The sequence below is a fragment of the Spinacia oleracea genome, chromosome 3, assembly GCF_020520425.1.
Source record: "Spinacia oleracea cultivar Varoflay chromosome 3, BTI_SOV_V1, whole genome shotgun sequence".
Taxonomy (NCBI): Eukaryota; Viridiplantae; Streptophyta; class Magnoliopsida; order Caryophyllales; family Amaranthaceae; genus Spinacia; species Spinacia oleracea.
In genome coordinates this window covers 157,753,017-157,770,157 of record NC_079489.1, presented here as the reverse complement: position 1 = coordinate 157,770,157, position 17,141 = coordinate 157,753,017, and the positions used below count along the sequence as shown (strand labels likewise).

At 42.1% G+C, this 17,141-nt stretch overlaps 3 protein-coding genes across 3 annotated transcripts; 1 reads left to right on the top strand and 2 right to left on the bottom strand.

The window, feature by feature from the left end:
- Nucleotides 1-117: 117 nt before the first annotated feature.
- On the bottom strand, nt 118-16,925 carry LOC110787503 (pentatricopeptide repeat-containing protein At5g66631). The gene is made up of 2 exons (XM_021992135.2): nt 14,104-16,925; nt 118-2,618 (listed from the first exon to the last, which is right to left on the bottom strand). Exon 1 carries the CDS (start codon nt 16,166-16,168, stop codon nt 14,204-14,206), a length of 1,965 nt encoding a protein of 654 aa, XP_021847827.2. The 5' UTR covers nt 16,169-16,925; the 3' UTR covers nt 118-2,618; nt 14,104-14,203.
- LOC110787480 (lysM domain receptor-like kinase 4) lies at nt 788-1,867 on the top strand. Its single transcript, XM_021992103.1, has one exon. It carries the CDS (start codon nt 788-790, stop codon nt 1,865-1,867), a length of 1,080 nt encoding a protein of 359 aa, XP_021847795.1.
- LOC130470210 (uncharacterized) lies at nt 6,477-7,163 on the bottom strand. The gene has a single exon (XM_056839854.1). It carries the CDS (start codon nt 7,161-7,163, stop codon nt 6,477-6,479), a length of 687 nt encoding a protein of 228 aa, XP_056695832.1.
- Nucleotides 16,926-17,141: the final 216 nt, after the last annotated feature.

The window sequence follows — 17,141 nt, the reverse complement described above, 5'->3', positions numbered from 1 at the left end:
ATAAGGAGATTAACAAGAAATTGACCTAATAATTAATGAAATTAATCCCATATGAGTTTCAGGTTAGTGGAGAGCTTGTCATTCCAGTTAAATTATTAAAGGATGTGCCCCCTGAAATACGACATCAAATCAAATGTTTATTGGCAACCATGAAACTTCTCTTACAGGTTGTAATTTTTTTGTTAATATGATTAAAAACCCTAGAAATTGTCAACCAAACATATAGTTTGCACGATGGACTTGATGAAAACCCTGTCAAATTCTTTCTTCTTCTTCCTTTTTGGAAGTTTTCTTCAATGAATCTGCAATTTTCATAACTATTTGATCAACTTTGTTTCTTCACCCCTGCATTTTCTTCAAAATATCTAGGGCTAAATTCCCAAGTTCTTACCACCATAACATCATAACTATATGATCAACTTTGTTTCTTCATCCCTGCATTTTCTTCAAATTTTCTAGGGCTAAAATTCCGAGTTCTTACCACCATTATCATAACATCATAATTATATATGATCACTTTTGTTTCTTCATCCCTGTATTTTCTTCAAATTTTCTAGGTCTAAAATTCCGTGTTCTTACCACTATTATCATAACTATATATGATCAATTTTGTTTCTTCATCCCTGCATTTTCTTCAAAATTTCTAGGGCAAAAATTTCGAGTTCTTACCAGCATTATCATAACTATATATTATCAATTTTGTTTCTTCATCGCTGCATTTTTTCCAAAATTTCTGGGCTAAATTCCGAGTTCTTACCACCACTATCATAACAACATCAAAAAAAAGATGTCAGCTTATATCATCATTGGAGTTGTTGCTGGAATAGCTGTTATCTTAGTCATGATAACATGTATTTGCTGCATGTCTTCAAAAAAAACAAAGACAGAAGCAGATATTCTACCAGCAGAGACATTCGAAGCATACGAGAATCCTATATGGAAGAAAACAGAGGTTGAGCACCGAGAATCTCTAGAAAGCTTAGCCAATATACCTCAATCTATGAAAGTGTATAATTTCATGGATTTACAGTATGCAACAGATGATTTCAACCCTAGTTCACAAATTAACGGGTCTCTTTACCGGGGTAAAATGAATGGTGATCTTACTGCCATTAAGAAGATGAAAGGGGATGTGTCAAAGGAAATCAGTTCTTTATCAAACATCAACCATTTCAACCTTATTCGTGTTCTAGGTGTTTGTTTCAATGAAGGGTGCTGGTATCTTATTTACGAGTATGCATCAAACGGGCCACTAAACGACTGGATTTTCAGCAATAATACAAATCAGAAGTTCTTAAGTTGGACACAAAGGATGCAAATTGTGTTAGATGTTGCAAGAGGGCTTAACTATATCCACAGCTATAACAACCCTCCTTATGTCTACAAAGATGTGAAGAGCAGTAGCATTCTTCTTGACATTGAATTCAGGGCAAAGATCAGCAATTTCAGCCCAGCAAAATCAGCAGAAGGGCAAAAAAGTCAAATTACATCTGAGCAAGTTTACCTTTCACCTGAGTATAGAGAAAGAAACCAGCTTTCTACAAAAGTAGATGTATATGCTTTTGGGGTGCTAATGCTAGAGGTACTCACAGGGAAAAAGGCTGCTAACCTAATAGAAAAGCTAGATGGGAATTTACCAGAGGTTTTCGTGGGTGTTTTTGATGAAACAAAGGGAAAAGATCGGTTAAGGGGTTTGATGGATCCTTCTCTAAAAGGGAATTATCCTTCTGAATGTGTTATCTCTGTAGTTAGACTAATTGACCTTTGCCTACAAAGAGATCCTTCAAGCAGGCCAGAAATGGAGGAAATTGTAAGGTCTCTCTCAAAAGTTTTGAGTATGTCAATGACCTGGGAATCAACGCTGTGAATTCTAGGGCAAGACAGACTCGAAAATCTTTCACAGAATTACCATTCACTAGGAAATGGGGTAGTTGTAAGCACCTTCTATAGTTAAATTGTACTAACGCCTTTTTACACTTGGCTCCGTTTGGTAGGGGGTATATACGTTTTCATGGAAAACAATTTTCCCCTTTTCAATCATTTTACGTTGTTTGGGTTGACAAGGAATGGAAAACAATTTTCCATAGCTCCCTCAAAGAAAGGGAAACCACTTTTCCACCTTTTCTTCTTTCCTACTTGCCTCCCTCTCCCTTCTTCCCCTTAATCTTCACCATCTTCTCCAATTTTCATTTAAGGAACCAAACAAAGGAAAACTCGTTTGGAATTGTGTTTTTCCTTGGAAAATCATTTTGCACCGGAAACGTTTTACACCAAACCAAACGGAGCCTTGCATTTTTGCTTCCTAGTAGTAATTCAAAATTTTAATGTGGATTGGTAATCCACGAGAAGGGTATTATGCAGATGTTTATAAACCTTTTCTTTACACTGATGAGATAGGATCTAGATCAGGAATGTGTTCAGGAATAAGTTTAGCAAGTAGCAAAGTTTGTAACTTACAGCTGATACTGTCATATATTATGTCATGTCATCTGTTAGCTGTTGTATACAGAAGGGAGAAGGCCCTTTTTCTTCAGAGCTTCTTGTCTCTAATACTTAATCAGCAGGATGACATCAATTACAGCTAACAATTTTGTACTTGTCTCAATTTCTCTTTCTTTCTATTAAGATAACAATTTGAAAAGTTGTTAAAATGTTTACCACTCCACCATTTTATTATAGAAAAGTATATATCAATAACTGTGATTTGTGAATAGTGCAAATAACATGACATTTTCGTAATTAAATTGGTAAGGGAACTCAAAAAGGCGGAAATAAAAAAATAAAAAAAAAATAAAAAAAAGAAACGAAAAAAATGAATTAAATGAATAAAAGTTGAGGTTAACTAAATATAATTTGAAGTTAAATGAATAAAATGTAAGCTTAAGTGAATAAAAATTGAAGTTAAATGTATATCTTGAAAGTCTATTTATTTACGATTATGCCATGTTTTTTTTTTTTTGATCCAAATGAGGAATGATTCCATAAAGAAAATAAAAACCAACAAACAGGCAAAAGAAAAACAAGAACAACAGCACAATTAAGGAGGAATTAGGCGTGGATGAGCCACATTCCTAGCATCCTCTCCTATAATCCTACAAAGTTCTAATGGTGCAAAAGTAAAGATATGGTTGCCGATGTGTTGAGTCACTCCATGGTTCGGAAGCCAATCCGCCGCTCTATTACCCTCTCGATAGACATGGGTAATCTTAACTGTCCATGAAGGACTTTCAATAATCTCTAAGCATCTCTTGAAGATATGGGAGCAATCACCCCTTCCATAGTCCTTGCTTTCGAGGATCTGGACACAAGCCAAGTTGTCTAGTTGAATAAGCAGCTTCGCAATATGCAGATCATTGGCTAATTCCAGACCACGCAATAAAGCCATGGCCTCAGCTTTGAAGGCATTAGTGTGACCAAAATTTGCAGCTAGGGCAGAAAGGAATTCCCCTTGATGATTTCGAATGATTGCCCCCCCCCCCCCCCCCACCCTGCTGGGACTGGACATCCTTTTGCTGCCCCATCCACATTTAAAGCATACCAACCATTAGGAGGCCTCATCCACTGTATGAAGGATTCGACCTCCCTTACCGTTGTGGTAGTAATAAGATCAAGGACATTCTCGATAGCATTACGCGTTTCAGCATACCTTACTTTAAGGAATGCACCAAAGTTGATGGGGTTCCTCCACCGCCAAATCCACCACAATGTGATACCAAAATAAGTTGCCCAGATTGGCATGCCCTCATCATCACTATGAGTTAGATTATTTTTAACCCATTCCAGCAGTCCCTGGGAGTAAAATTGGTGGGAATCAGCTGGTCCCCCAAGGACCTTCCACACCATTGACGCAGTTGGGAAGTCCCTCAATATGTGTAGGGTGGATTCTTCAGGCGCATCACACACATAGCACTTGGGAGAGTCCGTCATTTGCCTTTTGAATCTGTTCAAATTCCCTAGTAATCTGTCATGATACACAAGCCAAAGGAAAGCTCTAATTCGCTGCTGAACTGGGGCATGCCACACTAAGTCACACCCTACATCATCTAAAGCATCACTTTCATTTTTCATAAGGCAAAGGGCTGCATTAATGGAAAACTTCCCCTTCTTGTCCCCTTGCCAGTAAACCAAATCTGCAAGTTCAGGATCCTCTTTGACCTTGAATGCTTGAATAAGTTTAAGATGTTCTTCGGCTAGGTACGGTGCAAAGTCTTCCCATTTCCAGCCTTGAACCGAATCCCACATTTCCCCTACAGTAGCACCTGCTATATCCATAGGGATAGGTTGGGTTGCAACGCTGCTAAGGGGTTGAGAAAGTGCCCATTGATGGTCCAAAAATAAGGATCGATTCCCATTCCCAATCGCAACCCGCATCCCTTCACACAACACCTTAGCATTTTCTGTAATCCCACTCCAGACGTTTGACCCTCCGACCTTAGGTACAAACATATCCACGTCACACCGTCCTTTGAAATATTTGTGGCGAAGGACTCGAGACCACAGAGAGTCGGGCTCAGTTAACATCCTCCACCCCAATTTTGCAAGGAATGCACCATTGATTTGACGAGTTGACCTGATGTTGAGGCCACCTTGACTCATTGGCTTTTGTAGATTTTCCCACGAGACTAAATGGGTGCTCCTTTTCTCTTATGTACCGCCCCAAATAAATCGCCGGGTTTTCTTATCGATGTCGTCGCATATGGATCGTGGGATCTTAGCATAATTGCATCGAGAAGGTACCCATGGTGGTAAGTGTAGATTTCGCAAGAGTGATACGCCCGGCTAATGAAAGATACTTGGTTTTCCACCCGGTTAACCTCCGATCAATTTTCTCGCATAGGTGACCAAAGGTTTCTTTCGTTACTCGACTTGTGATGGTGGGCATGCCAAGATAAATCCCAAGATCTTCCGTGGAGGTCATCCCCAAGGCTGAGCTAATTCCATCCTGTGTCGACACTGGTATGTTTCGAGAGAAATAGATTCGTGACTTCGAAGAGCTAATTTTCTGTCCCGAGACATTACACGACCAATCAAGGCAATCCTTGATTACCAACGTGGTCGACCGACGCTTCGGCAAAGAGGACCACATCATCCGCAAAAAATAGATTAGAGAGTAAGGGGCCATCACGGCTTGCCCTAATGGGATTCCACTTTTCTTGTGCTATGGCCTCTTCGATGGTTTGGAACAGTCTTTCCATGCACATGACAAAAAGGTACGGAGATAATGGATCTCCTTGGCGAACACCCCTCGAAGGCTTGAAATATTGTTTTGGTTCACTATTCCAAAGTACACTGAGACTTGAAGTGGTTACACACTCCATGATCACGTTAATCATTAGATAGGGTAAACTCATTTGCCACAAGGTTTCTCGAATGAAGCTCTATCGAAGTCGGTCATAGGCCTTTTCGAAATCTATCTTGATCGCCATGTACCCTTTAACTCCTTGTTTCCTCTTCATTGTATGAAGAACTTCTTGCATAATGACAATGTTATCCGTTCCTTGCCTCCCCGGTACAAAACTCGATTGAGTATTAGATATAAAGAATGGCAGATGGGGCTTTATACGGTTAACAATCACCTTCGTGACGATCTTGTACACTACATTGCATAGCCCAATGGGCCTGAACTGAGAAGCAAGTTCCGGATGATCTGACTTTGGAATGAGCACAATATGTGTTTCTTTCAAATGTTCAGGCATCCCTCTGCCCTCGAGCACGTCGATCACCGTCTTGTGTACCTTAGGAGCCACTAGGTCCCAATTTTTCTGGAAAAAGAGGCCTTGAAACCCGTCTGGACCTGGTGCTTTAAGGGCTCCATCTCAACCGTAGAATATGGTTTTGATAATAATTCCCATTCAGAAGAAGTTCTTGAAAAATGTCATTAGGGATGACTGATTGGTGGGGGGGAGCATTCCTCGGTAAATAAATGCGTAAAGTAGCTCACGAAGTGTGCCTTGACCAATTCTTTGTCTAAAATTCACGAATTGTTGGCATCTCGAATGGCCACCACCTTGTTCCTCCATTGTTTGACTATGGTACTTAGATGAAAGAACGAGGTATTACGGTCACCATTCTTGAGCCAGTCCACCCGAGCTTTTTGGTACCATAGAATTTCTTCCTTTTCCATCACTTCATCGAGCTCTCTTCTGAGTTTTGCCTCTAATTTCAAAAGGCCACAATCCGGGTTCGAAGGTAGGATTTTTTGGATGCCTTCGATTCGTGCAATAATGGGTTTTTTTGCCAGAAAATGTTTCCAAAAACCTCCTTGTTCCAATCTTGAAGATCACAGGAAAGTTTGGCCAAGGCTGGAATGAGGTGACTATTTCGATCCCACTTTTCATCTATAAACTCGCTAAATTTCTCATGGGTTAGCCACATGGCCTGGAAACGAAACGGTTTATTAATAGACTTTAATGGGGCGAACCCATTGGGGGAGATCAGCAAGGGACAATGGTCCGATTGGATTGACGGTAGATGCTTCACCTTAGCAGCTTCGAATCTAAGCCCCCATTCCCCTTACAAAGGGCTCGATCAAGTCTGCCACTTTGTCTCGTCTCTGGGATAAGACCTCTCGACCAGGTGTGCATAGCTCCTAAAAATTCAACTTCTATCAATTGCATATCGTCAATCCAAGCGTTAAATCGGGCAGACCTTTGATTCGTCTCATTACAAGACGTCTTACGCTCCGAAGGGAAGCGAGTATCATTAACGTCACCCGCAATTAGCCATGGCTTGTTGTGCGTGGATGCAAATTCTTTTAGCTTAATCCATAGCTCTTTTCTTTTCGTGGGATCTGGGGTAGCATATACGGCCGTGAAATACCAAGGAGTATCCCCAACCCTCTTGATGTCCATAGTTATATGCTGATTATGTTTCAGGATAGTTTCAACTAGTACCAATTCAGGCTTCCAATAAATCCAAATGCCTCCGCTGAAACCCTGTGCATCAACTCGAGTACGCCCGGAATAGCCAAGTACAGTCGAGATCTTTTGGGCTTGTTGCCCTCCCATATGAGTTTCAATAAGTGCAATAACATTAGGTCTATTAGACCGAACAACTTCCTTGAGTGCTGAGATGAAGTTATGGTTTCCCGCTCCCTGGACATTCCATACCATGCATGTTATTGATGGAGAATTCAGACAGAGGTTTAGAATTGTATCTTCCATTAAAACAGGTATACTAGTGATGGAAGTCAAATAAGCATTATTGAGCTATTGTTTTGCACAGCAAAAAGGGTATTTTCAGTGAAGGTGCGCCAGCAGCCACTTTGGGAGCGCCCTCACAGAAAATTATCTCAAAAAGCTATAAATCTCTGCGTTTTGGGCATTTTTGTTCAGGTGCGTCCGCGGCAGAATCTGGTGAGCCCGCGGCAGGAGTGGTGCGCCCACACCAATTTTATTTTCGGGATTTCCTGGCAGCTCCACCTCGATTTTGGTCACATCTTACTTCACACTCTCTCAAAACACGAAAACCCCAAAAACAACCTCCTCATTTTCGGCACCCCTCCTACCTCAAATCCTCATTTCTCCATCATTCTACATTTCTACCTCAAATCAAACATCAAATTCACCTTTTCTTCACCTCCATTACACAAATTCACCTTTCTTTTCCACAAAAACCACCCATCCACTCAAATTTTCAGATTTTTCAAAGTTAGGGTTTGAAACCCAAAATTTTCAAGTTCTTCATATTTGGGATTTTTGGAGCATTTGGGAGCTTGTTCTTGTTCTAGAAGGAGTTTGTTCATCATTTCCACCATTAGATTGGTATATCTCACCTCCTCTATTTGATTTTTGCTCATGTTCTTGATTTTTCAAATTGTTGAATTTCTTGGTTGAAATTGTGGATTGTTGTGGTTGTTGTGCATTGTGGTGATTGTGTTGGCCTTGTTGGAATTAGTTGTTGGTTTGGTGTTGTTAGGTGATTAATTTCTCAGGTGGAATTGTGGTGTTGTTGGATTGTTGAAGTTGGAATTGGTTGTGGTTATTGACTTTGCTTGGTTGTCGGTTTTGTTGGAGTTTGTTGTAGTGAGATTTTTGAGTCATCTTGTCCAACACAATGTTTGGTAGAAAGAAATCAAAGACTTCCAAAGCCGCCTTGGGGTCGAGAAGGAGGGTGGTTAGACCACCAAATGTTGATACTTTGGGGATCGAGTTTTCCGAACAAGCCTCGTGGTACTACTTTATGGGTCTCAAGTAGCAAACCATTCGGCCCACGAGGTTCTACGATGCCTCCGAAGTTGATAAGTTGGGCATCCGGCCGGAGTTAGAGTATTTGCTCCGAAGTTTGGGGTGGGAGAAGTTCATGGATATGCGGGCCGACACTTATCATGCCTTGACCTTGGAATTCATTTCCTCGGCCCGTTTAAATACCGTTGATGATATGCTCGAAATGTCTTTCCAACTATGTTATTTGGACTCGGGTACTAGTGTCGGACACGGGTACGTGTCCAAGTGTCCGACTCGGCTAAATTATGAAAAACTTCCAGGATTTAAGTCGAAAATGAAGTGTCGGAGCGTCCGTACCCATGTCGGAGGGTCGAGGGTCCGACACGGGTACTTGAGGTAAAATGAAGAGTCGGAGTAACATAGCTTTCCAAGTGTTCGGGGACTCCCATACCCTTACGGAAAGCCAAGTCAATGGCATTTTTGGTTTCCGCAAGGAAAATGTGTATTCTCACCACTCGGATCTTTACTCCTCTTGCCCGGGCTTTAGTGAGCAACGATGGTGGAAGAGTTTGACGGAGTTACCGACCTTTGCCACGAACTCCGCCAAGGCCTCCTCCTACATCCACCCGGCTATGAGAGTTCTCTCCCGCCTCCTTGTATTTGCCGTGTTCTCAAAGCATAGTGTGGGGGTCCTCTCAAGCTTGGAATTGGGTGCTACATGGTTGGCCCATCATGGGGGTGAAAAGGAGACTCGTAACTTTGAGTTCTTGCTCATGCACCGCATAATTGACACTCGAGATGGGCACGCTCTTAGTGGTAACATACTACTTGGTGGGATGCTCACCTTGATTGTCCAGGGGCTCAACAAAGATTATGAGGAAAAGCTATTGGCTCTACATTCCGTGGGGGACAATCGTCTCACCGTGGGGGAAATGATGGGGTATAAGTGGTTGCATCGGACCGACAATCCGACTAATTTCATTTGGTGCGTTGGACCAAGTGAGGAGGAGTGGTGCCTCCTCCCTAACTCAACCATCACCACAGTGACCCACAACCGCGATGATGCTTGGCTAATGCCAAATGTTGCATCCCCGGATTCCGTTCGTGCTAAGGCTCTTAAGCGGAAAGCCCGCCACACTCTTCTCATTGTCACTCCGCCGATTTCTACTCGCTTCCAAAAGGGTGGTACGTCATCTTCCTCTCCTTTATTTGATTTCAATGGTTTGCAAGCTACTCTCGCGGCTATCTTGCAAGGGCAAACCACACAAGCAAGCTAGTGCAATAGCTTCTCTTTCCCCTCAAGGGAGCCGTGAGATAGCTTCCTATAATTCTTTTGATTCGAACTATTATGGTAGGCAAGTGTATGACTTCCATGTAGACAAAGGGGATATTAAGCCTTATGTCAATTATCCCTACCATCCACCCTAACAAGGGCCCGTCCCTAGTTAGAATGAGGCGCATACACCCACCTACCCTTATTGGACCGGACCCTCCCAACCCGATGTCAATTATCCCTACCATCCATCATAACAAGGGCCCGTCCCTAGTTAGAATGAGGCGCATACACCCACCTACCCTTATTGGACCGGACCCTCCCAACCCGATGTCACTCCCCCTACGATCCCTCCTTATGATTATACCCAAATGGGGGGGGGAGTGACTATTGTGGTGACCCCATGTACCCCACGGTCCACGGTTATGCCGGATAAGCGGCCTAGTGAAGCTATTGCACTAGCTTGGTTGGCTAATGCATTAGCTTGCGTGGTTTGCCCTTGCAAGATAGCCGCGAGAGTAGCTTGCAAACCATTGAAATCAAATAAAGGAGAGGAAGATGACGTACCACCCTCTTGGAAGGGAGTGGAAACCGGCGGAGTGACAATGGGAAGAGTGTGGCGGGCTTTCCGCTTAAGAGCCTTAGCATGAACGGAATCCGGGAAAGCAACATTAGGCATGAGCCAAGTATCATCGCGGTTGGGGGTAACTGTGGTGATGGTTGAGTTAGGGAGGAGGCACCCCTCCTCACTTGGTCCAACGCACCAAATGAAATTAGGCGGATTGTCGGTCCGGTGCAACCACTTATACCCCATCATTTCCCCCACGGTGAGACGATTGTCCCCCACGGAAGGTAGTGCCAATAGCTTTTCCTCATAATCTTTGTTGAGCCCCTGGACAATCAAGGTGAGCATCCCACCAAGTAGTATGTCACCACTAAGAGCGTGCCCATCTCGAGTGTCAATTATGCGGTGCATGAGCAAGAACCCAAAGTTAAGAGTCTCCTTTTCACCCCCATGATGGGCCAACCATGTAGCACCCAATTCTAAGCTTGAGAGGGCCCCCGCACTATGCTTTGAGAACAAGGCAAATACAAGGAGGCGGGAGAGAACTCTCATAGTCGGGTGGATGTAGGAGGAGGCCTTGGCGAAGTTCGTGGAAAAGGTCGGTAACTCCGTCAAACTCTTCCACCATCATGCTCACTAAAGCCCGGGCAAGAGGAGTAAAGATCCGAGTGGTGAGAATACACATTTTCCTTGCGGAAACCAAAAATGCCATTGACTTGGCTTTCCGTAAGGGTATGGGAGTCCCCGAACACTTGGAAAGACATTTCAAGAATATCATCAACGGTATTTAAACGGGCCGAGGAAATGAATTCCAAGGTCAAGGCACGATAAGTGTCGGCCCGCATATCCATGAACTTCTCCCACCCCAAACTTCGGAGCAAATACTCTACCTCCGGCCGGATGCCCAACTTATCAACTTCGGAGGCATCATAGAACCTCGTGGGCCGAATGGTTCGCTCCCTGAGACCCATAAAGTAGTCCCCCGAGGCTTGTTCGGAAAACTCGATCCCCAAAGTATCAACATTTGGTGGTCTAACCACCCTCCTTCTCGACCCCAAGGGGGCTTTGGAAGTCTTTGATTTCTTTCTACCAAACATTGTGTTGGACAAGATGACTCAAAAATCTCACTACAACAAACTCCAACAAAACCGACAACCACGCAAAGTCAACAACCACAACCAATTCCAACTTCAACAATCCAACAACACCACAATTCCACCTAAGAAATTAATCACCTAACAACACCAAACCAACAACAACTAATTCCAACAAGGCCAACACAATCACCACAATGCACAACAACCACAACAATCCACAATTTCAACCACCAAATTCAACAATTTGAAAAATCAAGAACATGAGCATTAATCAAATAGAGGAGGTGAGATATACCAATCCAATGGTGGAAATGATGAACAAACTCCTTCTAGAACAAGAACAAACTCCCAAATGCTCCAAAAATCCCAAATATGAAGAACTTGAAAATTTTGGGTTTCAAACCCCAACTTTGAAAAATCTGAAAATTTGAGTGGATGGGTGATTTTTGTGGAAAAGAAAGGTGAATTTGTGTAATGGAGGTGAAGAAAAGGTGAATTTGATGTTTGATTTGAGGTAGAATGATGGAGAAATGAGGATTTGAGGTAGGAGGGGTGCCGAAAATGGGGAGGTTGTTTTTGGGTTTTCGTGTTTTGAGAGAGTGTGAAATAAGATGTGAGCAAAATCGAGGGGGAGCTGCCAGGAAATCCCGAAAATAAAGTTGGTGCGGGCGCACCACTCCTGCCGCGGGCGCACCAGATTCTGCCGCGAACGCACCTGAACAAAAATGCCTAAAACGCAGAGATCAGTAGCTTTTTGAGATAATTTTCTGTGAGGGTGCGGGCACGCCCAAAGTGGTTGCGGGCGCACCTTCACAGAAAATACCCTTTTTTCTGTGCAAAACAACTCAGACGCATAATGCGCTTGATTTCATTGGGTAGCAACAAAGTCACTACCAGCTTCGGCTGCTCCGACGATTGGTCGTGCCACGAATCCATCCTGACTTCCAACACATGGGTCGGGGGATTTGTTGTGATCATGTAAAGATCGTTTGTGGGTTTCCCCACACATAGGGTCTTCTCCGTTGGCATTGTGAGGTGGACAATGTGTGGAAGGGGAGGCATTGTTGTCATTGCTTCGGTAGGGTTGACTTCCCTCTGGATGTGTGGGGGCTTGTTTATCGACCTGTGGAATGGCTTGTTGAGATGCTTGTTTTGTGGCTTCAAAGATCATCAACTTTACCTGCGGCATTAGGTTTCACTAAGGCGGCAAAAATTAGTTGATTAGGGTTAGGTTAACTTCTGAAGGACTCTTGAAAGTCCTTGATTCGTAGGCTTCCTTTTTTCTTGGTAAGTCTCGGAGACAGTTTTGGAATTGTTGGACTCTTGATGGGGTGAGGATACATTTCCTACCTTAAAACTAAGATTTTGTTCCACGATATCAGGGATAGGTTGGGTATTCACTCCCAAATCTACCGTGTTGAAATTAGCACTTTCCAAATCTTTGTCTCCAATTATTACGCAATCATCGCTATTAACCATATTTTGTGGCATTGAGATATTCTCTTGATTCTCGAGTATTGCATACCTTGATCCACTTCCTCTTTTGTCGCCTGAATTTTCGTCAACCGTGATCTTAGTTCCCTTTTCTGAGTTTTGACCCGATATGTTTGTTGACTTGTTCAATCCAGCACCATCCTTGCTAGTGGCGTTGGCCCCTTTTTCCGGTCGTGGGTTCCGACGTCGGATCGGCTTTTTAACTTGCATCCAAGCTCCAAAGTTTTCATCTTCTTCAGACCTATGACGGAGTTGCTTATCTTGAAGAGATGTTGCTCTTCATGACCGGTGACACCACACTTGAAGCAGATCATCCTTATTTCTTCGTATTGAATCCTCCAAGTTTTCCCTTTGAGCCAGAACTTGGATAGTAGGGGTTTGGTTATATCAATCTCTACACTCAGCCTTGTGAATTGGCATGTTGTGCTTGTGCAGTTGTTTTGTCTACCCGCAGGACCTTCCCTATTTTTTATCCTATTTTTTTTAGGAAGTTCATGTCAAAATATTCAACCGAAAGGTTTGGAATTCTAACCCATGTTGTTAGTACTTTGATTGGAGCTTCGTCCGGGACAAAGTTAGGCACCCATTTTCGGATTGTTAAATAGCAGTCATCAATCATCCATGGTCCCTGTGTGAGTACAAAATTATAATGTGCCTCGTTGGTAAATCTAGCAATGAAGTACCTGCATCCTATGTCTGTGAGGGAGATTTCTCCACGAAGGTTCCATTTCTTTTTGAGCCTGCGCATAAGCCCCATATAGCCTAGTTTGCCATCGAACATCTTGATAATTAGTGAGTTCTTCCAGGGTCTCCTCATGCGTTACTTCTCCTCTTTGGTTAATAGAATTACTGGACACCGTTCGTCAAACTCATGTTCTTAAGGTGCAACATCATCATCATCATCAGAAACATCTTCTTCGTCCTCTACGGGGGATATATGCATCGCTTCATGTTGGCGGTGATCTCCCCTAATCATGTCCCTAAAAGACATTTGGGGATTAATTTGTGACGCTTTAGGACCACCATTGATGTAGACTGCAGTGCCTCACCATTGTTCGTGGTAGATTGAGCCTGGTGGGTGTTATGTTCCACTTCCATCATGTGTTCATCTTGGGGGGACATTTTGCCAAAGATGAAGTTTGTGATTTTGCGTTTGGGTTTTTTATTAGATCTAATTAATTGATCTTGTTCTTGGGGGGGGGGGGGGGTTTGGGAAGTTGGGGGCGTTTTTCCAGAGAGGTTTTTCATAGAGTTTTTAGTAAGACTGTTAAAATGTGTACTACGATTATGCCATGTGATTTGTACTATTTATCAATAACCGTTATTGATTTGGAATCACCCTTTTATCATATGCTATAGAAGATGAGTAGCTCAAATTAAAACCAGCATAAATCGTGAGAATTAAAATTTTGATACAAGCAGGACAATCACTAATTAGAAATTGAAGTGAAATGCAATCAACAGACACAAGATTCAGAAGAGGAAAAAGTGAGGAATCAGAATAATTACCACAAAATCAGGGAGAAGTTGCACACAAAATCATGGCGCTTCATCTCAAATCAGCTGAAAAAAGAGCCAATATGACTCTAAGTCTCTAACTGAATAACACTTAACCAATAGAGCCTTCAAAGCTGCCACAATATAAATTGTGTAATTTCATAAGATCTGCAGAGCTGATATTGAACATCTGACCAGTTGAAGGAAGTGGAAGGTTTTCATCTTGTTCCTCACAAGTCTCTTCAACAATGGAAGCTTCTTTTAGTCTTCCTTCCTTCCAAAGACTTTTGACAAGCAACGACTTTGTCTCACGATCAGGAACCAAACCAGAGTTGCTCATGTCTTCAAAATGTCTCAGTGCGAGGGTAGCCCTTCCGCAGTTACAGTAAGCACGAACAAGTGTCTTATACAAGTAACCATCTGGTTTTACACCACACTTTTTAACAATCTCAAATAGTTTCTGTACCGTTCTGAAATCACCCCGAACTGCAAAATGATGCATCAGACCAGAAATTGTCTGAGCATCAGGGTGAATTCCCAAAGAGAACATCTGTTTGACAGTATCTATGGCATCGGAATCTCTACCGCACTTTAGCAATGTTTTTAAGAGAGAGGAATATAACAGCACCATATCAAATTCTGAGAAGTGACCACATAGCACTTTGACATCATGGAAAATCCTCAAAGCAGCATCTCCTTCCTTGAAAAGACCATAGAAATCCACTATTTGTCTGACTGTGCTGATTGTCAATTTAAATCCTTCTTTCTTCAATTTTAACAATATATCATCAACAAGATCAACCCTCCCATGGCTTGCTAATTTGGTAAACATCCCTGAATAAGTGTGAACATCATGCACGAATCCAGGTTGATAAGCAACCCAGCAGAAAAATTTCCATGATGTTAAAGGTGATTTTAAGTGCCTAACCATCTTACAAACCAAGCGGCTTGTCCAAACAAGTTTAGCATCTTCTAAAGCAGATATGTCAGTGTCTGTCCAGTCCCTCAAAGCACTTGCCAAAGCACTCGGGTCCAACCACGGCTTCAACTGAACACTACCAATATCAGCTTCAGTGCTGAAGCTGCAACCATCAACATCTTCTTCCTCATTTTCACCATTGGTGAGAGCTGTACATAACTCTATGTTCTTAATTCTACTATCAGGTACCATCTCTACAAGAAAATCATCACTCTCTTCCAATAATCCTGCCTCACACATTCGTTGCAATGATGACAACATAGATCTTGGAGGTAGTACTCCTTCTGTCTTCATTTCTCTAAGAAGGCTCTTCACAGCCTCAAATTGTTGAACATTCAAGAATGCTTCCATAAGAAGTGAATACTGCCTTAGGGTACGCTTTACCCTCATTCGTGGCAGTATGTAAAAAATTTCTTTTGCCTTTTCTACTTCCCCATAGTTTAAAAGATGCTCAATCACGGTAGTACATGTCCGTGAGTTGGGAATAGCTCCGTTTTGCATTATGCTTCGAAATGTTTTGACAGCTTCCAAGTCTTTGCCTGTCACTACATAGAGGCCCATGACTATGTTATAAGATTCAATACACGCGCCTTTACGTTGTGCACGAAGTTCGTCCCAAACACGGAGTACCAACTCTATATCTCCAGCAGTAGCATACAATCGCATTTGGTCCACAAAACTAACAGGTCGAACCTTTGGGAATTCACCAGCATTAATGGTATCAACAAGCTTTTTCAGCTGACGAGTACGGCCTGATTTAGCTAGGGTTTTAGCAATTGCATGAAGAGTATGTTGGGTATGAGAAAAACTAGGGACCCTTTTAAGGGATTCAACAAAGGACAGAGCAGATTCAGGGGAAGGAGCAGAACGAAGGACATTCGAGACTACAAATGAATCCAAATGTGGATTCACTAACAAAGGAAGAACAGAATCAGGATTAGCAGACCTAAGACTTAAACGTATCGAGTCTATGAATTTTGCCTGACAGAAGTACCTAGAGACTTGATTAAGGTCAGGTTTTTGAGAAAAGACCCGAGCTTGATGATGGGTTACACTAGAAAACAAATCCTGTACTTTGAAAAAGATCCTTCTAAACATTGGATAAAAACCCAGATCAGTATTGAATGATCTAAACTTACTAATAAACAACGACAACAGGTTTCTAAGTTCTCTTAGAACAATTATCAAACAGCTGGTCTAAACTTTGGATAAAAACCAGAGCAGGATAGAATGATCTTTACCAATAAACAATGACAACAGGTTTCAAAGTTCTCTTAGAACAATTATCGAACAGTTGGTCTAAACATTGGATAAAACCCAGATCATGATTGAATGATCTTTTACTAATAAACAATGACAAACAGGTTTCTAAGTTCTCTTAGAACAATTATCAAACAGTTGGTGTGCATGAATATAACAAATCAAAATTACACTGAAGGAGAAAGAGATCATACCAATTGCATACTGATATACCTTCGTGTATGAAATTGACAATGGAGATTCTACAGATTAAACCCAATTTTAACCATGAATAAGAGTTCTAACATTGAAGACTGCGATTTAGGGTTTAGAGTTTGAACAGTTATTTGAGACTTGAGAGCTATACTGGAACAAATCAAAAGTTCTTGGAAATAATTTCAAAGATTTTGAGAGAAATGATACTTAATAATAGTGATACTAATTTGGATTTGGGGCTATTTCGGGTGAATTGTAGCAGAATTGCAGAAATGGAGTTATAGAATAGGAAGAAGAGTAGTGAAGGAAAGTAACGACGCAACTATTAGCGTTCCCATATGTGGCGCGAAAGAGGTTTTATTTTATTTTTTCTGGTGCGAGAGTGCGAGTGTGCGACCGTGCGAATGAGCATATTTCAAACAATTACAGAGAACATACACAGGGTCACAGGCTACAAATGGTTGTGAGCCGGACCGGCCCACAACGCGCACGAGAAAGGCACGTGTTAGAAATAGTACGAGATAACAATCTAGACAAAGCACACACAATATTAATAACGTGATATACTCACGTCCCAACTTGTATTATTAATCAAAAACTGTTATTAATAATACAA